Here is a 27,719-nt window from a genome sequence, read left to right as displayed (position 1 = left end):
GGGAATCTTGGTTTAGAAATCAAATATTCAACTTATCTTCTCATGAATAGTGATTGGTTGGGAGGAGGAGTGATAGGTCTTATATAGTATATGAAATGAAGCATACAGGTCAGGTGTTCTTTCTGAGCTCTTTGAATATTTAAAAAAATCAACATTTAATTTTAAATGAACTGTGGTTCTTTGATGAGCTGGATGGTTTGGAACAGCAGGATTCAGAAAATTAAATAATTTGGACTGATTATTGGTTTTCAAGACAAGGGAATCACAGGCTTTGGTTAGATATTCTGTAACTGATACTGGCATAGAGTAGGCCCCACTCTGAATGCTGTGTTTAACTCAATTACTCTAAACATGAAGCTGCTTTTCCATGACACGGTTCCAGTGTGGAACCATGAATTGTTAATTTGTGAGTCCTCCTGAACCATTAATACATATCTCACTGTGGATAATCTAACAAAATACACTGACATCATTTCTAAAGCAGTAAACACTAACAAATTGCTGAGGCAGTCATGGGACGAAACTTTCCCAAAATGTCATCTTCCCTGGGGCTTTATTTTCCAAAGTGATAAATGATGTCATAAAACTAGCTGAACTATCATCCTGTGTATTTTTCATCCAAATTGTATGTTGTAGACTGTGGATATCAGATGAAGAGCCCCAGGGAAGAGAGTTTCAAAGTATTCTCAATGGGTGAGGAAACAACTGCACAAAAAAGAAAATGAATCATGAAAACACAAGTAGTCTCTTATTTCACCACAGAAATAAAAGCACATGGAGATATCTGGGTGCCCATTTGATATTCTGATCAGCATGGCATGTCACAATCCAAATTTCCCAGGGTTAGAGCAGAAAAAAAAAATGTTCACTTTGATTTTACTCTTCTTGTTCCTGAACATTCTACTTCACGTGTCAAGTTCCATTCATCCTAGTTGCTTTTGGACAATGAAGCAGAGTGAAGACAAGGATGGAATATTTCAGTCATGTGCCTTCATATTTGAGGCAGAACATGGGCCAGTGGAGATAACAGAGTTCATACAACCTTTCAAAGAAAGGTAAGTGCCTTATACTTTCTACATAAATGTCATCATGGATATTTCATGAGAGGTCAGAGGATGAGGATCAGAGCAATGCCTTGAAACTTCTTCCTCGTTCTCCCAACGTGCACATCAATAAACATCTCCAAATTCTTTTTGAAAGTCAATGCCATTTTTGTACTTTTAATTTGTCCAGTGAGTGTTTTGTTTTTCTTCCAATTACCCTCTAACTTTCAAGCCTGGAAGCTGAGTAAAGAAGGGACTCCATACATTGTCGCATCACATATGGTCTGCCTCTTCACAATTTCCATATCACAATATCTGGTGATGTCTCATCAAAAGGAACCCCATTCTCATTCAATGAATGTCACACTAAGTGGGTACAAACAAATGGCCATAGAGTAGAGTCAGCCGATGGACATGCCATCAACGGGTAGTTTTTAACACATTGCTAGGGAAAATGATACTTTTGGCACACTAGCTGCAGAAAATTTTCACATAGATATTCATTTACTCTCTCAGAACCTGCATGTAGTCACACTGTGCCTTCTAAAGATACATCAAGGATGGAAGTAGGGAACCTGTCCACTTTGAACATCATATGTGTTCCTCTTTCTCCACACTTCACTGTATGCATGTATAATCACTGGCCTTTAATTTCAAAGTCCATTTATTCACTCTTTCTTTACAGTAAAGAAGGATTGTATGGACTGTAAATGATATGTTTGCATTCTTTGAGAACTGTGGCTGTCCCTATTAATCACTGTGACCTTTTACAGAGGAGGAAATGACAACAATCAGTTTGCACTGGCCTTAGCTTTTTCAGTGGATCAAGTCAACAGGAACCCTGATATTTTACCAAATATGTCTTTATCATTTGGATTTCTAGCCGGTGGTTGTAAGTTCATGTCAAAAGCATATGATATCATTCAATCTTCTGTAAAACATCATTATAATGCACCTAATTATAACTGTATAAATCTGGACATATGTTCAGTGTTGCTTTCAGGACCAAACTTGGCAGAATCCTTAGTAGTTGGGAAAGCAATGGACCTCTACAATTCTCAGCAGGTGAGATTTTGTGTGATAGTTTTGCAAGAAATCCTGTCTCTACTGGTGCCATTCCAAGATGCAGAGAAGAGTGTGAGGGACAAACTGACCTAACACTTATGTAAAACTACGTAGTTCAAGGATACTATTCAGAGATTTTATGGGCCTTTCATATTTCTCTTTTTAAAATATAGATAAGGGAATAAGTAACAGGTAAGGGTGTATTTAAGATCTCTTTGCAGAAAAGTGTGTTTAACAACTTATTTTAATGCATGGTACCTCATGGTCCTCCCTGTGTCCCAGGTTGTTCAACTTACCTTCGGACCTTTCCATCCCATCCTGAGTGATCATGAACAATTTCCTTATTTGTATCAGATGGCCCCCAAGGACACATCTCTAGCACAGGCCATGATCTCTCTCATGATTCACTTCAGCTGGAACTGGATTGGGCTGACCATCTCAGACAATGATCATGGTATCCAGTTTCTCTCATATTTGAGAAGAGAGATGGAAGAAAATATAATCTGCTTTGCCTTTGTGAACATGATTCCAGTCAACATGCATTTATATGTGTCAAGAGCTGAAACATACTATAAGCAAATCATGACATCATCCTCAAATGTTATTATCATTTATGGTGAAACAGACAGCACTCTAGCTTTGAGCTATAGAATGTGGGACTCTCTAGGTATACAAAAAATATGGGTTACCACCTCACAGTGGGATGTCTCCACAAGTAAGAGTGACTTTACACTTGACTCATCTCAAAAGACTCTAACTTTTGCACACCATCATGCTGAGATTTCTGGTTTTAAAAGTTTCCTCCAGACATTGAGCCCTCTCACCACAAATGAATACCTGGCAAGACTGGAGTGGATGAACTTTAACTGTGAAGTCTCAGCTTCTAACTGTAAGACACTGAAGAATTGCTCATCTAATGCCTCATTGGAATGGCTAGAATTACAGACTTTTGACATGGCTTTTAATGATGGCAATTATGATATATATGATGCTGTGCATATCGTGGCCCATTTCTTCCAGGAGAAGTTTCTTCAGACAATGGATAAAGTGAAAGGACATCAATATAATTGCTTGAAGGTAGTGTTTCTTCTATTGGATGATATTTGGTGTCATCAATGTCAGAGTCTTTAATAGTCTCTCTGATGCCACATTCTAGTTGATTAGGAAATATTTTGCCAAATATAAGCTTTCTGAACATTTTTGCTCCTGAGAAAGTAAATCTAAAGGTTGGTATAAATCTCAGTTGCAAAGGCAGTAGAATAGGACACAGAATTTATCAAGGTAAATCAGTGATTTTCTTACAGAGCACCTGAATATCATCACCCCTGTTCTAATACTGGAAACATAGGAGTCTTTCCTCATTAATCCTCTCCCCGATGGGAAGATAAGCTTTTGTTTGTTAGTTGTCAAATAAGTGGTAATCAGTGTAGGGGATACATTTCTACAATGTTATTAGCTGATTCTGCCCCAAATCTAGGCATTGGAAAACACACAGAAAATAATGATATGATTCTGTTCAGTACATACATGTGTATTCATATGTGTGGATGGATGGCTATTATTGTTTATGGATTTGTTTGTGTTTGTTTCTGTGTATCTGGGTGTATATCTGTGTTGATGTGCTTATATGTGTTTCTGTCTATCTTCATATCTGTCTGTTTGTAGAACTTAGCGTTAATTTGTCTTACATCAATGTTTTTCCTGTAGGTGTGTGTTTCTATATGACTCTTCCTGTGTGTATTTGTCAGCACATGTGTCTACATGTGCCCATGTGTGTTATTTGTGTGTATTCTTTGATTAGATTGTGCATATGTATATCTGTGTTTCAGTGTATCTGTGTGTATTTGTGTGTGTGTGGCTGTCTGACTTTGGATTTGAGCATAAACTTGTCTGCATCAATGTCTCCCTGTGCATTTGTATATATATATATATAAAATCATGAGTGTGTGTGTGTGTGTGTGTGTGTGTATGTGTGTGATCCTGTGTATGTTTTTTGTGGGGTTCCTTTTCTGTGTGTCTGTTTGGGTACATAAGTGTGATTTTGTGTGTCTGTATGTTCACATGTGTGTCTTGGCTTACACATGTATGTGTGAGTACGTAGTATGTGGCTGTATTGTTTATATCTCTGTATGGATATGAGTGTGTGTATGTGTGTGTGCACATTTAATATTTATTGTTGGTGTCTGCATGTATGTATGCATTTGTGTTTGGTAGTTTCCACTGAGAGAACTGCAATTTTAGGGACATTATGATAATTTTACTAATCCACTTGCTTTCACTGAGATTTCTCAACTGTGTACCTTCAATAAAGTTGTATTTATGATGAAATCAGAATACATTTTCTGACTTCAAGCAAGGACACACACTATAGAATGTTGACTGTCTTTCAGCTGCACTCTATTCTTAGGAAGACCCACTTCACCTATACTGTTGGGGACAAAGTGATAACAAAACAGAAAGAAAAACTGCAGGCAGAATATGACATTTTCCAGATTTGGAATTTCCCAAATGGTCTTGGACTTAAGGTGAAGATTGGACAGTTTAGCCCATATTTTCCACATGGTCAACAGCTCCATTTATATGAAGACATTATAGAGTGGGCCACAGGAAGTACAGAGGTGAGTCTGACCTAAATCTTCTGATTTCCATTGCACAGCATTTCTATTTGTGCTTCCTTGTAACTTAGTGAAATGAAATAGATTGTCACATTAGGGACCATTCTTTAGAATCCTTTAGTATGATTCTCCTTTTCACTTTTTGATATGATGTTTTATTAATTCTTTGAAGATAACAGACATGAACACACTGAATATTTATCATACTAGAACCTGTTTCTGTCTTTTAATATAATTATAAAAATGATTGTTAACACTGTTTAATATTATTTCCAGTAAAGTAAAATTCTCTTGGCACTCTGAGTACTACACAATGATTTTCCTCTTTTCTGTTGAACATCTGACACCAGTGCTGAAAAACTGAGACTAATTGTAAATAAGGAGAAAATTACACATATGCAAATCATTATTTTTATTACAGATTGAGTTCAAGAATAACCAGGGCTACAGAGAGAATCCTTGTCTCCAAAAACAATACAAAAAATAAAGACATGGGCAGAAAGAAGGAAAGAAAAGGAATAAATGCCATTAATTAAGACCATCTCTTAATTTTTTATATCTTTTTTTCCTGTTTTTCAAGACAGGGTTTCTCTGTGTAGCTTTGCATCTTTCCTGGATCTCGCTCTGTAGACCAGGCTGGCCTCAAACTCACAGAGATCCGCCTGGCTCTGTCTCCCAAGTGCTGGGATTAAAGGGGTGCACCACCACCGCCTGGCTAATTTTTTTAATTTAAACCAAAAATTTATTCATTTTACATACCAAACACAGATCCCTCTCTCATCCCTGCTCTTGTATCCCCCATCCATGCCTAACCCTCTTCCTTACCAACCCTTCATCCCCTCCTCTAAAAAAGTAAGTTCTCCCATGGTGAGACAGTAAAGCCTGGTACATTCAGTAGAGGTAGAACCAAGCCCCTAACCCCCGCCTCAAGTGTGAGCAAGGTGTCCAACCAGAGGTAAACTATTTAAAAGGCCAGCTCATGCACCAGAGATATATCCTGATCACACTGCCATGGGTCCCTCAAACAGATCCAGCTCCACAACTGTCTCCCATATGCAGAGGGTCTTGTCCAGCCCCAAGCAGATTCCACAGCTGTTGGTCTAAAGTTCCTGAGTTCCTATGTGCTTGGTTGAGTTGTCTCTGTAGATTTCCCCATTGTGACCTTGACCCCCCTTGTTCATATAATTCCTCTTTCCTCTCTTCAACTGGACTCCCAGAGCTCAACCTGGTGCTTGGTTGTGTATCTCTGCATCTACTTCTAACAGTTACTGGATGAAAGCTCTATTATGACAGTTAGGGTATTCACCAACCTAATTAACAGGATAAGTCAGGTCAGGAACCCTAACCACTATTGCTAGTCATCTAATCGGGATATCCTTGTGGATTCCTGGGAATTTCCCTAGCACCAGGTTTCTCCCTTACCCTATAAAATCTCCCTCTATCAGGATATCACTTTCATTGCTTTCCCATTCCATCACTACCCCAGCTAGATCACCCTGTTCCCTCATGTACTCATCCTCCATCTTCACCTCTCAATTGTCCCTCCATATCCCTGCTCCACTCCTGGAGATCTCTGTTTCCCCTTCCCAAAGTGATTCTTCTGTGCCTTGTGTCTTTGCTTCAATGGAGATGTGGGTTGTAGTCTGATTATCCTCTGCTGTGCATCTAGTATCCACTTATAAGTGAATACATGCCATGTTTGTGTTTCTGAGTTTGCGTTACCTCACTCAGGATGATATTTTCTACTTCAATCTATTTATTTACAAATTTCATGATGTCGTTGCTTTTACTGCTGAGTAATACTCCATTGTGTATATGTACCACATTTTCTTTATCCAATCGTCAGTTGAGGTGCATCTACATTGTTTCCAGGTTCTGGCTATTATGAATAATGCTGATATGAACATAGTTGAGCAAGTGTCTTTGTGGTATGATTGATTATCCATTGGGTATATGCCCAAGAGTGATATAGTTGGGTCTTGAGGTAGATTGATTCTCAGTTTTCTGAGAAGTTTCCATACTGAGTTTTGGAATGGCTGTACAAATTAGCACTCCCACCAGCAGTGAAGCAATGTTCTCCCTTTTCCACATCCTCTCCAATATAAGGTGTCCTCAGTGTTTTTTGATCTTAGCCATTCTGACAGCTGTAAAATGGTATCTCAGAGGCATTTTGATTTGTATTTCCATGATGACTAAGGATGCTGAGAAATTTCTTAAGTCTGAAGTCTTAATTTCAAGTACCTTTCAGTCATTTGAGATTATTTTGTTGAGAATTCTCTGCTTAGATATGTAGCCCATTTTTAAGTTGCTGGTATGGTATTTTCATTTCTAGTTTCTTGAGTTCTTTATATATTTTGGAGATCAGCCCTCTTTCAGATATGGGGTTGGAATAGATCTTTTCCCATTCTGTAGGCTGTCCTTGATTTGTCTGATTTACCCTGTCCATTCCTTACAGAAGCCTCTCAGTTTCAAGAGGTCCCATTCATTAATTGTTGCTCTCAGTGTCTGTGCTACTGGTGTTATATTTAAGAAGTTGTTTCCTGTGCCAGTGCAGTCTAGGCTACTTCCTACTTTCCCCTTTTTCAGGTTCAATGTAGCTGGATTTATTTGAGGTCTTTGATACACATTGATTTGAGTTTTGTGATAGATACGGATTTGTTTGCATTCTTCTACATGTTGACATCCAGTTATGTCAGCATCATTTGTTGAAAATGCTTTCTTTTTTTTCCTTCTACAATTTAGGCTTCTTTGTAAAATATCATGTGTGCACAGAGTATGTGGACAATTGTCAGTATCCTCAATGTGATTCCTATTTGTCCTCATGTTGGTTTTTATGCCAATATCAAGCGTATTTTATTACAATAGTTCTATAGTAGAGCTTGAAGTCAGGGATGATAATGCCTCCAGAAGTTGCTGTATTGTACAGAATTGTTTTGGCTATGTTAGGTTTTCTCTTTGTCCATATGAAGTTAAGTATTGTTCTATCAAGGTCTGTGAAGAGTTGTGTTGGGGTTTTGGTGGGGATTGAATTGAATATGTAAATTTATTTTGTAAAGATTTCCATTTTTATTATGTTGATTATACCTGTCCATGAGCATGGGAGATCTTTTTTATTTTCTGATATCTTCTTCAATTTCCTTCTTCAAGACTTCAAGTTCTTGTCATACAGGTCTTTCATTTGTTTGGTTAGAGTTATCTCAGAACATTTTATATTATTTGTGGCTATTGTAAAAGGTAATGATTTTCTGATTCCTTTCTCAGCCTGTTTATCATTTGTGTATAGGAGACCTACAGAATTTTTAAATTAACTTCGTATCCAGCCACATTCCTGATGGTACTTCTCAGCTGTAGGAGTTCCCTGGTAGAATTCATGGGGTCACTTACGTAGACTATCATATCATTTGAAAATAAAGTTTAACTTCTTCTTTTCCAATTTATATGCCTTTCATATCCTTTGTTGTCTTATTGCTCTAGCTAGGACTTTGAGTACTATATTGAATAGATATGGGGAGAGTGTACACCCTTGTCTTATTCCTGAATATAGTGGCATCACTTTGAGTTCTGTCCATTAAATTTGATGTTTGCTACCAGCTTGCTATAAATTGTCTTTATTATGTTTAAGTATATTTCTTGTATTCCTGATTTCTCCAAGAACTTTATAATGAAGGAATTTTAGATTTTGTCAATTTTTTTAGCATCTAATGAGATGATCATGTTTTTTTTTTTCTTTCAATTTGTTTATATGATGGATTACATTGATAGATTTTTGTATGTTGAACAATCCTTGCATCTCTGGGATGAAGTCTATTTTATCATGGTAGATGATTTTTTGATATGTTGTTGGATTTGATTTACCGGTATTTTATTGAGCCTTTTTGCATCAATGTTCATGTGGGAGATTGATCTGTAATTCTCTTTCTTTTGCATCTTTGTGTGACTTGGGATTCAGGGTAACTGTAGCCTCTTAGAAATAATTTGGCAATGTTCCTTGTGTTTCTATTGTGTGGATAAATTTGAGGAGTATTATTAGCTCTTCTTTGAAATCTTGGTAGAATTCTGTACTGAAACCATCTGGCCATGGTATTATATTAGTTGGGAAACTTTTAATAACTGTTTCTATTTCCTTATGGGTCTATTTAAATTGTTTAACTGGTTTTGATTTAATTTTAGTATGTGCTACCTATCTAGAAAATTTTCAATTTTCTTAGAATTTCCAATTTGTGGAGTACAGATTTTTGAAGCACGACTTGATGATTCCCTGTGTTTCCTCATTCTCAGATGTTATGTTTCCTTTTCATTTCTTATTTTGTTAATTTGGATATTCTCTCTCTGTCTGTTAGTAGTTTGGATAATGTTTTTTCTACCTTGTTGATTTTCTCAAAGAACCAACTCTCTGTTTCATTGATTCTTTGTACTGTTCTCTTTATTTCTATTTTATTGATTTCAGACCTCAATTTGATTGTTCCCTGGCATCTGTTCCTCCTGGGTGAGTTTGTTTCTTTTTCTTCTGTAGCTTTTAAGTATGCTGCTAAGTCACTAGTGTGAGATATCTCCAACTTCTTTATGTAGGCATTTAGACTTATGAATTTTCCTTTTAGTACTGCTTTCATAGTGTTTCATAAGTTTGGGTTTGTTGTGCCTTCATTTCCATTGAATTCCAGGAAGTCTTTAATTTCTTTATTTCTTCCTTGACCCAGTGGTGATTCAGTTGAACCTTATTCAGTTTCTATGAGTTTGTAAGCTTTTTGTAACTTGTGTTGCTGTTGATTTCTAACTAAAACATGGTGTTTTGACAAAATACAGGAGATTATTCCGTTTATTTTTGTAAATGTTAAGATTTGCTTTTTGACTGAGTATGTGGTTACATCCTTAGAGAAGGTTCCATAGGGTGCTAAGAAGATGGCACATTCTCTGTGTTTGGTTTGAATGATCTGTAAATGTCTATTAAGCCCATTTGAGTCATAACATCTTTTAGTTCCATTATTTCTCCATTAAGTTTCTGTCTGGCAGACCTGTCCATTGGGGATATTGCAGTGTTGAAGTTTCCAACTATTAGTGTGGGGCTTGATGTACAATTTAAGCTTTAGTAATGCTTCTTTTACATAAGTGGGTGCCCTTGAATATGAGGCATACATGTTCAGAATTAAGACCTCATATTGATGAATTTTTCCTGTGATGAATATGTAATGTCCTTCTTAAACTCTTTTTAATAATTTCAGTTTGAAATCTGTTTTTTCAGATATTAGGATAGCTACACCAGTTTACTTCTTAATCCATCAGATTGGAAGGGCTTTTCCCAGCCCTATACTCTGAGATAGTGTCTGTCTTTGAAGTTGTGGTGTGTTTCTTGTACGCAGCAGAAGGATGGATCCTATTTTCATATCCATTCTGCTAACTTGTATCTTTTTATAGGCAAATTGATTCCATTGATATTAAAGGATATTAATGACCAGTGATTATTAATTTCTGTTATTTTTTGAAGGTAGTGTTGTGTTTTCCCTTTTTTTGGGATTTGTTGGTGTGGGATTATCTACTTCCTGTGTTTTCCGGGGTAAATCTAAATTTTTTAGGTGGGATTTTTCCTTCTAGTGCTTTCTGTAGGGCTGGATTTGTGGATAAGTATTTTTTGTATCTGGTTTTGTCATGGAATACCTTTTTCACTTGGTCTATGGCAATTGAGAGCTTTGCTGGTTATAATAACCTGGGATGGCTTTGATGGTCTCTTTGTGTCTGCATAATTTCTGTTCAGGATCTCTAGCTTTCAGAGTCTCCATTGAGAATTTGGGTGTTATTCTGATGGGTTTGTCTTTATACATTACTTGACTTTTCTTTTTCTTTTTTTTTTTTTTTTTTGCTTTTCAGCTCTTAATATTTTTTTTCTCTATTCTGTATATTAAGTGGTTTGATTATTATGTGGCAATGGGACTTTTTTGGGTTGTGCCTATTTGGTGTTCTCTGAGCTTCTTGCATCTTTATAGGCATTTCATTCTTTTGGTTGGGAAAGTTTTCTTTTATGATTTTGTTGAATATATCTTTGTTCCTTTGAGCTGTTATTCTTTTCCCCCTTCTTTCCCTATTATTTTTAGTTTTGGTTTTTTCATGGTTTCCCAGATTTCCTGAAGGATTTGTGTTATGACTTTGTTGTCTTTAATGTTTTCTTTGACTGCTGAATCTATTTCCTCTATCGTGCCAGAGAGTCTCTTTTCCATTTCTTGCATTCTTTTGGTTATGCTTACATCTATAGTTCCTGTACCCATCCTCAGATTTTAATTTCCAGCATTCCCTCAGTTTATGTCTTCTTTATTGCCTCTATTTCAGTTTTCAATTCTTGCACTTATTTCTTCACCTGTTTTATTGCTTTTTCTTGGTTTTCTTGTCTTTCTTTAAGGGATTTATTGATTTCTTCCAATTTTTTTCTCTTTTTCTCAATACCTAAAGGGAATTTTTCATTTCCTCTTTAAAAGCCTCTATCATCTTAAAATCATTTTAAGGTCATTTTCTTTTGTTTCTTCTATTTTAGGATGTTCTGGTCTTGCTGATGTACAACTGTATTGTGGTACCATATTGGTCTTTATGTTGTTGAGTATTTTCTTACACTGGCATCTCTTGCTCCAATCATTGCCAATGATTTCTGTGTCTCAGGGAGCCACACTTGGCTTAATAGCATTCTTGATCCAATTGGAGCTCGTGGTCCAATTAGAGCTGGTTTAGTCTGTGTTTCAGGGAGCAGTTGTAGTCCTGGGGGATGGGTGGGTTTGAGCATTGGACTAGGGCTTATAGTTTACAGTGTCTGAAGAGGAGGTGTTAGTAAGCCCTGCCTGCAGGAGTCCTGCCTGCTGGCCTGAAACTGGGACTGCAATGGGTTGGGGTATAGGGGCACAGGTTGTATTCCTGGGCCTAAAACCTAGATGGTAGGGACATCAGCTAGGAGAATAGACTCCAAATTGTGATCTTTTAAGATGGGAAAAATGTATCTTTTATCTGGGACTTAATTTGAGAAGACATAACATTAATCCAGATTATTTGATTTTTGGAAAGGCAATATTTATCTAGGGCTATACCCTCTGTTGTAAGTCAATACAAGGACATTGAAAAGGAAGTTTTTTGCTGTTTATCTACTTGCTCTCACCTTGCTAGCAAGTCTATAATTTCACTGGCATTAGAAACTATTTATTTGAGATTCTAGTGTATAACAAAGATCAGCTGAGACTTTCAGCCTCATGGACTAAGAAGATTCTGGAATCTAGGGCTTTACATTCCCTTGCAGCAATTGTTGTAATACCCAAACTAGGCATATAAGACATTCTAATAATTTTTACATATGTATACATATATATAGAGAGATATATAAAGACAGATTCATTTTCTAAATTCTTTTACTCCTGAGAACCCTAGCTAGTACAGAGACAGAAAAATGCTCAACAGTGAACATAAATTATAGGAATTCATAATGATTCTTACAGTGTTATGGAAACACTAGAAGAACTTCTACACATGGAAAAGTAAGATATATTCAAATGATCAAGTAATATAAAGACAGCACTAGATTCCCAGACAGAAAAACAACTCTTCTGACCATATTTGGATGATCATATATTTCTATTCTTGAGTCTATTTATATGCCACATATACTTTACTGATATGTATATGTTAAACCATCCTTGTATCCCTAGAATGAAGTTATCTTTGACACAAAGACAGATATTTCTGCTGTGTTGTTGAGTTATATTACTCAATGTTTACTTGAGAATTTTTCCAACCCATGTACATCAATGTGTTTAGTCTCTAGTTTTCTTTATCATGTTCCATTTCTTCAACATTCTCTGTCCCCATATTTACAGAATGGATTTCTGCATGTTTGTAAGTAAGGTGAGTTTCTGAAAGCAAAAATGACTGTTGGTTCTACAAATCAATGTTGATATTTGTGTATTTTGATTAGAGAATGTGAAGATTAATATTTAAATGTTATTGAGAATTATTTACTAATTATTGCCTGTTATTGTTACTGCATTATTTGATATTATTCTAAGATAGAAACAAAGACTTTCTATTTTAAACTTTAAGAAATCTTTTAATTAGCGTTAAGTAAGCTAACTTTTATTCAGGTTCCCCCAATATTTTGTAAAGCATTTTCACCTCAGGAAAAATACAACTTTTCAGTTCAATTCTTGTCAACTCAGCACTTTATCAATACAAATGTACCAGGCTCTGCCATTTATCTGTTTTTTTTTCTTTCTTATACCCTCTTTTTCATGCTTTGCAGTGTTATTTTATTGGAGTTCATGTATGTTATCTGAGATATGAGGAGTTACTTCCCCAGTTTAATATGTCCACTAGTTCTAGATTGAAATGCTATTATTGTGATTAAACACTGCCTATACACAAAATGAAGAGGAGTGGTTGATTAGGCTCATGGGTTACAATTAAGGGAGGACAAGTCAAGATTCTGGCTTCTATAAAGCATAGACCCTTAGGGGGAAAAAACACTACTTATTGGTTTGCTCTGCTTGATTTCTCATACAGCCCTGCCTAGGGATAACAATACCCACAGTGGGATGAGCACTCCTAAATCTAGTACTAATTAATAAAATGTATTACAGGTAGATTGACAGGCTAGTTCAATGAAGAGGATTCTTTTAGATCAGGTTCCCACTAACTTTTTAATGTACTTTGTGGTAAGTTGACAAAAATTAATGAGAAAAACCAGTTTGCAAGCACCATAGTGTTTGCCCACAACAAACAACCTATTTTTCTTTCTAATTTTCTAGCAATGTGAAGCTATCCAACTTTATATTAATGTTTCCATACATTCCTATAAATGACCTTATATAATATACTAAGTGAAATGTGGTCACTCATTTAATGTATATAAAACAAGCTTGTTGTGTACATAAAATATGGTCACTCATTTGCTGTATATAGCATAAGCTTATTTCACCATGTTCATCTAATGGATATATGGAAGAAGTAGGAAAAACTACTAATGACAGCATGTGTCTAATTTTCCTCAGATGCCTCCCTCTGTGTGCAGTGCTGATTGTGGTCCTGGATTCAGAAAATTCTGGCAGGAGGGAATGACAGTCTGCTGTTTTGATTGCAGCCCCTGCCCAGAAAATGAAGTTTCTAATGAGACAAGTGAGTGTTTGCTGCTTAATAAATTCTTCCCAATGTTCATCCTCTCTAACCCACATGGAGATGATTAAAGAGTTTAAAAGTCCTCTCTACAAATCAAATACATCACTTGCCTATGTTCATTTTTATAGGAATGTGATCAATAACAGCATATCTTCAAGTAACACCCTTTGCTATGACATACAGCTTTGACTCATTGAAAATTCATGTCATGTGTCATTTTCTCAGATAAACAGTTTGGTAATCCAAGTACAGTGTGAAGGAATTCTACAAAAGGTCCTAGTGTGATTATCTCCTCTAAAATAACAGATAGATTAAATTATAATTATGAGTCTTTAATAATATTTATTTATAAAATTTGAATGTGTTTATGTATCTCTACAAAAGTTTAAGGCACCATGTATATGCAGGAGTCAATGAAGAACAGATCAGGGCATCAGAGCCACTGAAATCTGTTATGTGGGTGCTAGGAACCAAATGAAAGTCCTCTGTAAGATTAATGGAGACAAGAATAATTACTTGTAAAATTATCAGAAACTGTTTAGTATGAGACAGAAAACTTTAAGCAATATCCAGAGATCTGTTTTTTCAAACTATTAATGCAATTTGAAGTCTAGAAAAGTGTAAATAAGAGATGGCACCTGATGTAGAAAATACAGAGTCAGTCCTGTGTTCAATATTTTTCAATACTTCACTCATTTAATAATGTCACAAATACAAGATTAAATTTTTTTTATGAAAGCAACTAGCCACAATTTTCTAAATGTTGTTGAAACCTACACAGCTCTTATCAGTGAAATGATTATTTGTTTAGAGTTGGCCCTATGCAAATGCCAGATGGATTGTTTTTCTCTTCTATTGCCTGTCATCCTAAGCAATGAAATGAAAGTCTCTAAAGAACACTTATGGCCAATAATATGCCACATCAATTAAATTCCTTGTAGTAGGAAGAGGTAACCAACTCTTAGAAGTTTTCTTCTGACCTCCATGCACTCACACATACAATATTTACTGAAGTAATTAAACAAAGTCTAGTGAAATTGTTTTAAATGTAAAAACATATAAGAGTAATCTGTATTTATAATGATAAATACAACAACACTTAAGCAAAAATATTTTATTGTTTCTTTCATTATGTGTATGTATGTGAGATGAGTGGTTATGTGTGCATAATTGCAGGTGCATGTGAGAGGCATCCAATGTCTCTGTGGTTAGTTACAGCCAGCTGTGAGACACCTGACATGACTGCTGGGGACCAAACTCAGGGCTTCTGTAAGAGCAGTACATTCTCTTCACAACTGAGCCAACTTTCAGTCCCTTAAATAAATTAACTATTTACATGTGTCTTTAAATGAAGACTTAAAATCTAGAAGCACATCATGACTCTTCAATTATCCACTGATTCAGAGCAACTGTAATCAAGTTTCCTTATCTTGCAAGGTTAAAGATTACAGCTTATGATTGGGGTCCTATTCCTCAAAACAAACAGTCTGTGCTATCACTCTTTCTTGAATGTCCTTGTATGGAGTTGCTCATGGTGTTATATCAACATCTCCTTCATACTGGAGTACACTCACAGCATCTCAGTCTCACGTAGATGGAAATTGGGATAGGAGGAATGTACTTGTCTCTTCCCAAGGGTGATGGAATCAGGATGTAGGGCTTTTCAATTCTCAAAATATACAGAGGTTTCTACCTTAAGTGATAAGGTTACTGTTTCTTATGAACAATCCTCAGGAGTACAGAGTCCTTCCTGCCAGATGAAGACTCAACTAAGGGGCAATTATTTAACATATTTAATTATTTTTGCATTTTCAAACATCAAAATTATATAACTTTCTTCTATCATTTCATCCTCCTACTTATGCCATATAAACTGAATCACACTCTTATTCATGAGCTCTTTTGTTATTCTATATGTATACACACATATAAATCTGTACATATACACAAAGACCCCCACACACACACACAAAAAAAAAACTTAATGATTCTGAAGGGACTTTAGCTAGATGGAGAGTGGGCAACATGTCTTTATCAAGCCCTACTCTTCTTCCCCTTTCCCTTTGCCTTTCTAAAAACCATTAGATTACTGATGAAGTTTGAATGTGATTTGACCCCATAAGATTATGAGGAGTGGTCTTATTAGTAGATGTTGTCTTGTTGGAGAAGGGGTGTTTTTTTTGGAGAAAGTGTGTCAGTCTGCAGGAAGAATTTGAACTCTCAGACACTAAAGCCACACCCATTGAGTCAGTTTATTACTGTTGCCTATGGATCAAATATGTATAATTCTATGGTACTTCTACAGCACCAAGTCTACTTGCATGCCATCATGACCAACCATGATGATAATGAACTAAATCTCTGAACTATAAGATACCCAATTAAACGTTTTTTTTTTTTTTATAAGAGTTGCCAAGGTCAGTGTTTCCTCTCACAGCAATAGAAATACTACCTAAGACACTTACTTTTTTTGGAGACAGGTTTTTTTCGTGTAGCTCTGGCTATCCTGGAACTAGCTTTGTAGATGTGGCTGACCTTGAACTCAGAATTCCGCCTGCCTCTGCTTCCCTTGTGCTAGGATTAAAGACAAAAGACATCACCAACAGGCTGCAATTACATACTTAAAGCTAGCTACCAAGGTCTGTTCCCTTATTTAGCCACTACCTCCTGCTGGGGCTGGCTATCAAAGTATTGAAGTCAGGATAGCAACACCCCCTGTGGCTGTCCTAATAGACTTGACTATCCAATTAAATACTTTATTGTAATATGGGATTCCCCTTTTACCTTTATGAACTGCCATTTTCCTAAAGGGCAAATCTGTCTCCTCTCTACCCAGAGGAAGTTCTTTATATTTCAGCCAAATACCTGTAACCCATCTCCCATGTTCCTTTCCCTTCTCCCTCATCCTCTATATTCTGTCTTTATCTCTTATTCACTTACCATTCACCTCTGAGTCAAATAAATCTCCTTTGTGTTGAGAACTTGATCCTAGGGTATCTCTTGCTGACTCTGAGGTTTCCTACAGATTCTGTTTAATATTGCTTCTATGTCAATGTGTGGTGATATTTTATTTGTATGTTAATAAATAAAGTTTGCCTAAAGATCAGAGGATATAGCCAGCCATAAACAAAAGTCAGGCAGTGGTAGCACATGCACTTATTTCAATCACATGGCAAGCAGAGTCTCTGTGTGTTCAAGGACACACTAGGGAACAACCAAGCATGGTAGCACATATCTTTTTTTTCCATTTAATATTTCTTTTTTTAAAATTTTTATTTTTATTTTGCAATACAATTCAGTTCTACATATCAGCCATGGATTCCCTTGTTCTCCCCCCTCCAGCCCCCCTCACCTTCCCCCCAACCCACCCCCCATCCCCACCTCCTCCAGGGCAAAGCCAGCTACGCGGACTGAGATCAACCTGGTGGACTCAGTCCAGGCAGGTCCAGTCCCCTCCTCCCAGGCCGAGCCAAGCAACCCTGCATAGGCCCCAGGTTACAAACAGCCAACTCATGCAATGAGCACAGGACCCTGTCCCACTGCCTGGATGCCTCCCAAACAGATCAAGCCAATCAACTATCTCACCCATTCAGAGGGCCTGATCCAGTTGGGGGCCCCTCAGCCATTGGTTCATAGTTCATGTGTTTCCATTTGTTTGGCTATTTGTCCCTGAGCTTTATCCAACCTTGGTCTCAACAATTCTTGCTCATATATACCCTCCTTATTCTTGCCAATTGGACTCCCAGAGATCCACCCGGGGCCTAGTTGGATCTCTGCATCCAGATCCCTCAGTCATTGGATGGGGTTTCTAGCACGACAATTAGGGTATTTGGCCATGCCATCACCAGAGTAGGTCAGTTCAGGCTGTCTCTTGACAATTTAGAGCATTGGTATTAACTCTTCTTTGAAGATCTGGTAGAATTCTGTGATGAAACCATCAGGTCCTGGGCTTTTTTTGGTTGGGAGACTTTTAATGACTGTTTCTATTTTGTAAAGGGTTATTGGACAATTTAAATAGTTTATCTGGTCTTGATTTAACTTAGGTATGTGGTACCTATCCAGAAAGTTATCCATTTCTTTTAGGTTTTACAGTTTTGTGGAATAGAGGTTTTTGAAGTATGACCTGATGATTCTCTGGATTTCCTCAATGTCTGTTGTTATGTCCCCCTTTTCATTTCTGATTTTGTTGATTTAGATGCTCTCTCTCTCTGTCTTTTGGTTAGTTTCGATAAGAGCTTGTCTATCTTGTTGATTTTCTCAAAGAACCAACTCTTTGTTTCTTTAATTTTTTTGTATTGTTCTCTTTGTTTCTATTTTATTGATTTCAGCTCTCACTTTGATAACTTCCTGGCATCTACTTTTCCGGGGGAGACTTTGCTTCTTCTGGTTCTAGAGCTTTCAGGTGTGTTTTTAAGTCACTAGTGTGATGTAGATGTAACCAACCTTCTTATTAAATAAGAAACACAGAACCAATGCAAAGAAGAAAGCCAAGAGGTCAGAGATTAGAGCTAAAACCTTACCCTTCCTCCTGCAGTGGTGCTAACTCTCTGAACTAGAACTACCCCTGTGTTAAAGTCTTTATATAGTGTTCCTGTTCTGCCTTCTAATTGGTTGTAAACCCAACCACATGATCGCCTCGTCACGGCCTGTCTGTATAGGCCTCCAGGTTTTCCATGCTTGGTATTGAGATTAAAGGCATATGTATCCAATAATGGCTGTATCCCTGAACACACAGAGATTTACCCAGCTCTACCTACCAAGTGCTGGGATTACAAGTGTACGCCACCACTGCCCTGCTTTCCTATGGCTTGCTAATAGCTCTGACCCCCGGGCAACTTTATTTATTAACATACAAATAACATTTTAATACAAATAAAATATCACCATATTTCCCCTTTTCTATTTTAATAAAAAGAAAAAAAGAAAAAGCTTATAACTAACATAAGAAAAACTATATACAAAAGTACAATAACTATATACAATATATACAGGTAATAAATACCTAAACAATGTCTAGTTCATTTGTATTTGACAAATTCATAGAAAATAATTTCATTATCTATTCTATTGTATCTAATTCACTTTCTATCTTAATTAATCATCAACTATAACTAACTAATCTTCAACTTCCTCAGAGACCCAAGAAGGAAATAGTATTAGCTAACAAAAAAAATAAAAATAGGAAGTATATGCAAGCAACTTCCAAAAAATTGTGAGTTGACAGAAACAGCCAGCTGCCTGGACAATCATCTGAGGTTTCTCCGCAGTGTTGGGGCATCATCTTCAGCCTATGGGCTTAGCGTATCTGACAGACTCATTTATGAAGTAGAATGTGCTGTGGGATGTTCTGTATGGCAAATGTGTTGCTGATTGACCAATAAATAAAACACTGATTGGCCATTGGCTAGGCAGAAAGTATAGGAGGGACAAGGAGGAGAATAAAGCTGGGAAGTGGAAGGCTGAGTCAGAGAGACACTGCCAGCCGCCACGATGACAAACAGCATGTGAAGATGCCGGTAAGCCATGAGCCATGTGGCAAGGTATAGATTAATGGAAATGGATTAATTTAAGCTGTAAGAACAGTTAGCAAGAAGCCTGCCATGGCCATACAGTTTGTAACCAATATAAGTCTCTGTGTTTACTTGGTTGGGTCTGAGCGGCTATGGAACTGGCAGGTGAGAGAGATTTGTCCTGACTGTGGGCTAGGCAGGAAAACTCTAGCTACAAAGTGAGATTTCTCCAACTTCTTTACGTGGGCATTTAGTGCTATGAATTTCCCTCTTAGTACTGCTTTCATAGTGTCCCATAGGTTTGGATATGTGGTGTCTTCATTTTCGTTGATCTCTAAAAAGTCTTTAATTTCTTTCTTTATTTATTCCTTAACTGTTGCTGGAGAATTTCTCTCCAGCTCCCACAACCAAGTCCCGCCAGTCTCAGAGCCCACTTATAAAATAAACACACAGACTCTTACATTATTTAAACTGCTTGGCCATTAGCTCAGGCCTGTTATTGTCTAGCTCTTACTCTTATATTTAGCCCATTTCTATTAATCTTTACTTTGCCACATGGCTCATGGCTTACTGGTACCTTACATCTTCCTTGTCCTGATGGCGGCTGGCTCTGTCCCTCTCACCCAGCTTCCTGTTCTCTCAATTCTCCTCTCTGTTAGTCCCGCCTATACTTCCTGCCTGGCCACTGACCAATCAGTGATTTATTTATTGACCAATCAACAACACATTTGACATACAGACCATCCCACAGCACTTAACCCATTGGTGATTCTGTTGAGTATTATTCAGTTTCCATGAGATTGTAGGTTTTCTGTAGTTTTTGTTGTTGTTGAAATCTAACCTTAGACCATGGTGGTCTGATAGAACACAGGAAGTTATTCTAATTGTTTTGTATCTGTTGAGATTTGTTTTGTGGCCAAGTATGTGGTCGATTTTAGAGAAGGTTCCATGGGGTGCTGAGAAGAAGGTATATTCTTTTTTGTTAGGATGGATTGTTCTGTAGATATTGATTAAGTCCATTTGAGTCATGATATCAGTTAAGTCCTTTATTTCTCTGTTAAGTTTCGATTTGGGAGATCTGTCCAGTGGTGAAAGTGGGGTGTTGAAGTCTCCCACTATTAATGTGTGAGGTTTTATATGTGATTTAAGCTTTAGTAATGTTTCTTTTACATATGTGGGTGCCCTTGTGTTTGGGGCATAAATGTTCAGAATTGAGGCTTCATCTTGGTGGATCTTCCCTGTGATGAGTATATAATGCCCTTCTTGATCTCTTTTGATTGATTTTAGTTTGAAGTCTATTTTGCTGGATATCAGGACGGCTACACCTGCTTGTTTCTTAAGACCGTTTGATTGGAAAGTCTTTTCCCAGCCTTTTATTTTTAGGTAGTGTCTATCTTTGAATTTGAGATGTGTTTCTTGTATGCGGCAGAAAGATGGGTCCTGCTTTTGTATCCATTCTGTAAGCCTATGTCTTTTTATAGGTGAATTAAGTCCATTGATATTGAGGGATATTAATGTCCAGTGATTGTTCATTCCTGTTATTTTTTGGTGGTGGTGGTGTGTGTACTTCTCTTCGTTGAGGTTTACTGCTGTGGCTTTATCTATTGCCTGTGTTTTCGAGGGTGTATCTGACTTTCTTAGGTTGGAATTTTCCTTCTAGTGCTTTCTGTAGGGCTGGGTTTGTGGATAAGTATTGTTTAAATCTGGCTTTGTCTTGAAATGTCTTGTTCGCTCCATCTATGATGATTGAAAGCTTTGCTGGGTATATTAGTCTAGACTCGCATCCATGGTCTCTTAGTGTCTGCATTACATCTGTCCAGGTCCTTCTGGCTTTCAAAGTCTCCATTGAGAAATCGGGTGTTATTCTGATGGGTTTGCCTTTATAAGTCACTTGGCCTTTTTCCTTTGCTGTTCTTAATATTCTTTCTTTATTCTGTACTTTTACTTGTTTAATTATTATGTGGCGAGGGGACTTTTTTGGGGGATCTAGTCTGTTTGGTGTTCTATAGGCTTCTTGTATCTTCATAGGCATTTCCTTCCTTAAGTTGGGAAAGTTTTCTTCTATGATCTTGTTGAATATATTTTCTGTGCCCTCGAGTTGGTATTCTTCTTCTTCTTCTTCTACCCCTATTATTTGTAAGTTTGGTCTTTTCATGGTGTCCCAAATTTCTTTGACATTTTGGTTCATGACTTTGTTGGCTTTAGTATTTTCCTTGACTGATGAATCTATTTCTTCTACTGTATCTTCAATGCCAGAGAACCTCTCTTCCGTCTCTTGCATTCTGCTGGTAATACTTGCATCTGAAGTTCCTGATCGTTTACTCAGATTGTCTATTTCCAGCATTTCCTCTGTTTGTGTCTTCTTTATTTTTTCTATTTCCCTTTTCAGGTCTTGGACTGTTTCCTTCATTTGTTTCATTGATTTTTCTTGATTTTCTTTCAGTATTTTATTGTTTTCTTCCAGGCCTTTATTGATTTCTTCTAATTTGTTTGCCCTTTCCTCTAGTTGTTTACAGCATTCGTCCCATTTTTTTGTCTTTTCCTCTACACAAGCCTCTAGCTTCTTCATGATGTCATTCATAAGACTGTTTTCTTCTGCTTCTTCCAATTTTTGATGTTCAAGTCTAGATGTTGGAGGAGGGCTAGGTTCTGGTGATGCTGTATTGCTATTCATTTTGTTGTATGAATTTCTGCCTTGACGTCTGCCCATCTCCTTGTAGTTCGTTCTTGGTCTTATCAGCACACTTGGTTCAGACAGAGCTGACAGATTCAGGAAGTCTCTCTCTTGTCCAGATGGGAGCTCTCTTGTCCAAATGGGAACTCCAGGGCAAGATGGGAGCTCTTGTCCAGAAGGGAAGTCCGGGGCAGGATGGGAGCTCTATGGGAGTTCTTCTCTCTCTCTCTCTCTCTCTCTCTCTCTCTCTCTCTCTCTCTCTCTCTCTCTCAGGCCCAGAAGGGAAGTCTGGGGCAGGATGGGAGCTGGGGGCCGGCCTCTAAATCTCAAGAAGTGGCTGGGGTCTCGGGCAGATGGGCATGGGGGCAGGGCGTGGAGATTGCAGGGTCTGCCGGGGGTCTTGGAGAAGGGGATTCTTCCCGGTGGGGCTTGAAGGGAAACTGCCTGGTGGCCAGAACCTGGGGCCAAGTTGGGCAGGTCTTTCCTGGAGTGGCTGGTGCCCAGGAATGGGGTCCCGGCTGAGCCAGGGCACTCACCTGTGCTCCAAAAGGGAAATCTGTGGCAGGATGGGAGCTGGGGGCCGGCCTCTAAGTCTCAGGAAGTGGCTGGAATCTCTGTGCTCCAGAAAGGAAGTCCAGGGCAGGATCGGTAGCACACATCTTTAATCCTAGTACCAACCATAGAGACCTGGAGGTCTGTACAGACAGGCAGTGACAAGGAAATGAGGTAGCTGGGCTAAGCGCCAATGAGAAGGCAGAATAACAAGGAAATAATTATGCAGGTTAGACAGGATGAAGCTCTCTCTTGGGAAGCCACAGTGGCATGGTGAGATAAGGTTAGCTGGTGGCTCTCACTATTTTTCTGATCTCTGTGGCTTTCACCCCTATACTTGGCTCTGTGTTTCTTATTTTATGACTGTTTAGAAATTCATCTACATCAGTGTGTTTAGGCTGACAAATTCACACTAGAAAATATATCACAGGTCTTGTCCCAGTAGAAGACACAGTCTCCATCTCTAATAAGGACAGCATTCATAAAACAGAAAGAAAAAAAGCAGCAGGCAATGTATATGTGCTTCTGAGACTTTAAAATATACACTGTGCAAAACAGTGGTTAATGATTTCAGTTTTTGTCACTTAAAAACTTTAAGTCACTTTATCACAGCATCCACAATGGTGCTGAAATACCTGTGCTTTCCTTAAGATGACAAATGGATTCATGAACACACGGTTATATAGACAACATGATGATTGTTTAGTTTCCTTACACATAAATATAATGAATGAATATTGTGAAATTGAAGCATTGCTGTGCAGCAATACCTTTTACCTATATCTTCAGGAAAAGCACAGACATTGGCCTGCTTCTGCAACACATTTAGTTGAAATGTCTGATCTCTAAATATGCCAAGATGCACTAAACATACTTTCCTTTCTCCATCAGATGTGGATCAGTGTGTGATGTGCCCAGAAGAGCAGTATGCCAATGCAGAGCAGAACCAGTGCATTCCCAAATCTGTGATCTTTCTAACCTACAAAGACCCCTTGGGGATGGCTCTGACCTCAATGGCTTTTTGCTTCACTGCATTCACATCTGTTGTTCTTGTGGTATTTGTGAAGCATCATGACACTCCCATTGTCAAGGCCAATAACCGCAGTCTCAGTTACATTTTGCTCATCTCACTCCTCTTTTGTTTCCTGTGTCCCTTCCTCTTTATTGGCCATCCCAATGCAGTTACATGCATCCTGCAGCAAATCACATTTGGAGTTGTATTCACTGTGGCTGTTTCCACTGTGTTGGCCAAAACAGTTACTGTTGTTCTAGCTTTCAAAGTCACAACTCCCGGACAAAGGATGAGGTTCTATCTGACTTCGGGGGCACCCAACTATATCATTGGCATCTGTACCCTCATCCAAATTATTCTCTGTACAATCTGGCTGGGAGTTTCTCCTCCATCTATTGACATTGATGCACATTCTGAGCATGGCCACATCATCATTGCGTGTGACAAGGGTTCAGTTACTGCATTCTACTGTGTCTTGGGATACCATGGCTCCCTTGCATTTGGGAGCTTCATTTTGGCTTTCTTGGCCAGGAATCTCCCTGACAAATTCAATGAAGCCAAATTGCTAACTTTCAGCATGCTGTTGTTCTGCAGTGTCTGGGTCACTTTTCTTCCTGTCTACCACAGCACCAAGGGCAAGGTCATGGTGGCTGTGGAGGTCTTCTCCATCCTGGCCTCCAGTGTTGGCCTTCTGGGATGCATCTTTTTCCCTAAGTGCTACATAATTTTGTTAAGACCAGAGAGAAATTCTCTTCAAAAGTTAAAGGAGAAAACATCTTTTTGAACTGACATTTCTTTAATTGAAACTGACAACTTTAGTGTTGGTACAGAACCATCTCTTAGGATACAATGCATGATGTATGCTTTAGCTTGTGTCTCTCAACCTTCTTCTAATGATGATGCCTAGAATTATCATTCATACTGTACATTGTCTCCTATAAAATTCCATGTACATTTTCTGTACATTGTCTCCTATAAAATTCCAATCAACTACTCATTCCACAAGACATGGCTATTAGACAATATTCTAGTGTTCAAGGTCTCTCCTTTCTCCAATATACAATAATAATTGAAATAAACTGTGTTCTTTCAATGTCTGACTGAATGTGAGACTTTGATAGCACAATGGTGAGACTAAACACAATGTGTTGTTCTCACACACAACTCTCCCCTAACTACACACACTCTCTCACATCCACTATGCCTCCATTAACCTTCCAAAAAGTGTACTCCAAAAGACAAGAACCAAAGATGACAAAACAATACACAGTAAGACAAGGCAAAATAACATTCTTTAAGTTTTTCTCAGTAATTTGAGTTTTCTCTTTAGTGAATTCTGGGTTTAGTTTACTATTGCATTCTAAAATTGGATTATTGGTTTTTGATAACTAGTCTCTTGAGTTCTTCATGTGTTGTGGATATAAGTCCTCTATCAGATGTGGAGACGGTAAAAGCCTTGTTTCCATTCCTTAGGTTGCTGATTTGTCTCAAGATAGTGTCCTTTGCCTTAGAGGAGCTTTTCAACTTCATGAGGCCCTGTTTGTTAATTGTTGGTCTTAGTGTGTACACTAATAGTGTTCTATTCAGAAATTCTTCTCCAATTGCAATGACATCAAGGCTCTTTCTCACTTTCCTTTCTACTAGGTTCAGGATATCTGGTTTTATGTTAAGGCACTTGATACAGGTTGTCTTCTATATGTAGACAGTTGTTGAAAATGCCTTATTTTTTCAAATGTGTATTTTGTCTCTTATCATAATCAGGTGTCCATAGGTGTGTGAATTTATATCTAAGATTTCAATTTGATTCTGGTGATCAATTTGTCTCTTTTTATTCCAGTACTATGCTGTTTTTGTTACTATTTGTTATTTCAAATTGAAATCAGGAATGGTCAGACTTCCAAAATTTTTATTTAATTTTTCATAATTATTTCAGCAATTCTGTATCTTTTGTTTTGACTTTCCCCTCTGAAGCTGAATATTTTTCTCTGAAGATACATGAAAAAGTGAGTTGGAATAATTCACAATGATACTGAATCTGGGTTTTATTGTTGCTGTTTGATTTCCTGAATTTTTTATTTTCCAAATTCTTTCACTTTTGATCACTTTTTTATTGATTTGATTTCAATTTTAAGGTCTTGAACTGTTTTATTTATCTCATTGCCCTGTTTATTTGTGTTTTCCTGGATTTCTTTTTCAATCATCATTATTTTCACATATAATACATCCTCACCATAGCTTTTCCTTCCTCCACTCCATCCTGTCCTACCCACCACACACCTACACTCTTCCCTAGATTCACTGTTTCTCCTTTTCCCTTCATTAAAGGACAGGCCTCTCGGGGAGGTCAAGCAAACACAGCATAACAAGTGACAATAAAACTAGGAAAAATCTGTCATACTAAGTCTGGATGAGGCACCCTAATAGGAAGAAAAGTGTTTCATAAGGAGACAACATAGTCAAAGACACTCATCTTCCACTGTTAAGAGTACCACAAACTTCACAAGCTAAATAACTACTACATGTACACAAAGAACTTAGCACAGACCCATGCAGCCACCATAATTTCTGCTTCAGTTGTTGTGAGCCCCTATAAGCCCTGCTTAGGTGATTCTATGGGCCATGTTCTCCTGGTTTCTTTGCTTCCTATAATCCTTCATGCTCCTCTTCTTCAAGGTTTCCTATGTTCCAATTAATGTTTGGCTGTGGGTCTGATTTCTGCATATGCTTCGAGCAGTTACCAGAGGAAGCCTCTCTGGTGTTGACTGGGCTAGACATTGATCTATGAACACTACAGAATATTTATGAATCAATTAATTTTTATTTTTGTTTTATTTTCATCAATTCTGTTTTGTATTTTCCTAGGTCTCTGAGTCATTCAGCTTCTGCTCTCTATCCATCCTTTTCCTGGATTTCTTTAAAGGATTTAATAAATTCATGTTTAAGAACCTTCATTATATTCATAAAAGCTATTTAAGGTCTTGGTTTCAGGCTTCAGATATGTTGGAATGTTTCGATACTGAAGTGATAGGGTTACTAGGTACTAGTGGAGACACATTGTCTTGGCTAGTTTGCATTATATTTTTTATGTAAGGGAATAGATTACCAGAGGTGTTGTGCAATATTGCTGTGGATGATTTTGGGTCGATTGGATCTGTAGGGATAGAAGGAGAGAAAAGGTTTATGGGAAGCCTTGTTCTTTTCTGGAAGGAGTGGCCTAAGGGTAAGCAATATGTGCCTGCTGGAGTTGGGTGCTGTGATACAGTAATTGGTGTTGAGATAGAGGTTTGAAACGGGATATCTGTGGGATCCACAGGAAATGGGAACAGTGGGACTGTGAAGGCTGCCATTGAAGTTCTGATGCAAAGCTGATGACAAGCCTTGGGGGGTTGGGTCTGGATGAATCAGGAAGAAGGGAAGGTCTGCAGGTCATCGACCTGCATTTCAGGCATGTATAGCTTGTAGGTTAGCAGGGCATTTCCTGACTCCTTTCTAGACATTAGATGTTAATTTCTTTATGATGTGGAGCTGATAAACCCTTTCCCCCATTCTACCTTATCTGAAAATGCCATATAAGATTTATCATTACTCACAGAAATGACTGGCCCTTTATTTGTGCGTCTTCCTCTACAAATTCATATCCACTGAAAGAGGCTCCTCATCCTACACTCATTAGCACACTGTCACATTGGCACTGCAGGTTCTAGAATGAAAATAAAAGTAAATGAATAGAAAACAGTATAATAAGAATTCACACATTAAACACAGGGTGACTTCCCAGTTTCTATTTGCCTATAAGACACTCAAAAAGATTTCTTCCCTGCCAGTACTGGAATGTAAAATGAGAAAAACATTGCATGAAATCACAGGTAAAACAGAAGAAATGGGTCAACACAAGAAATTGATGTATGTGAACTGAGGCTTTTGAAGGGAGACCATATTTTAGAAATCAAATATTCACATTATCTTCTCCTTAATAACAATTGATTGGAAGGTGGTGATAGATCTTATTTGGTATTTGAAAGGTAGCACACAAGATCAGTATGGATGTTTTTGAAACTATAAAAATCAACATTTTTGTAATGTTGTAAATGTAACAGTGGTTCTGTGATGAGC

General features: G+C 37.7%; 1 protein-coding gene across 2 annotated transcripts; it reads left to right on the top strand.

Annotated features, from left to right (window-relative positions):
• The first annotated feature begins 861 nt into the window (after window positions 1–861).
• Window positions 862–24,390, top strand: LOC131902648 (vomeronasal type-2 receptor 116-like). 2 transcript variants are annotated; one of them, XM_059253660.1, is made up of 7 exons: window positions 862–1,021; window positions 1,375–1,413; window positions 1,822–2,108; window positions 2,391–3,185; window positions 4,499–4,726; window positions 13,735–13,858; window positions 23,486–24,390. In XM_059253660.1, the coding sequence occupies exons 1-7, from the start codon at window positions 862–864 to the stop codon at window positions 24,388–24,390; spliced, it is 2,538 nt and encodes an 845-aa protein (XP_059109643.1). The 2 variants fall into 2 exon arrangements, with proteins under 2 accessions (XP_059109643.1, XP_059109642.1); XM_059253659.1 differs by lacking the exon at window positions 1,375–1,413 and having other exon boundaries at window positions 862–1,055; window positions 1,817–2,108.
• The last annotated feature ends 3,329 nt before the right edge of the window (window positions 24,391–27,719 follow it).

This window comes from Peromyscus eremicus, chromosome 1 (assembly GCF_949786415.1).
Source record: "Peromyscus eremicus chromosome 1, PerEre_H2_v1, whole genome shotgun sequence".
Taxonomy (NCBI): domain Eukaryota; kingdom Metazoa; phylum Chordata; class Mammalia; order Rodentia; family Cricetidae; genus Peromyscus; species Peromyscus eremicus.
The sequence above is the reverse complement of the archived record's forward strand: the minus strand, read 5'-3'. Positions and strand labels throughout refer to the sequence as shown.

What these genes read in the sequence shown, in the direction of transcription:
- LOC131902648 (XM_059253660.1), top strand. Translation starts at nt 862, where the DNA reads ATGTTCACTTTGATTTTACTCTTCTTGTTCCTGAACATTCTACTTCAC. An exon ending in ATCAATATAATTGCTTGAAG is followed by an intron (nt 3,186 to 4,498) that starts GTAGTGTTTCTT and finishes ACTGTCTTTCAG; the next exon opens with CTGCACTCTATTCTTAGGAA. An exon ending in TGAAGTTTCTAATGAGACAA is followed by an intron (nt 13,859 to 23,485) that starts GTGAGTGTTTGC and finishes TTTCTCCATCAG; the next exon opens with ATGTGGATCAGTGTGTGATG.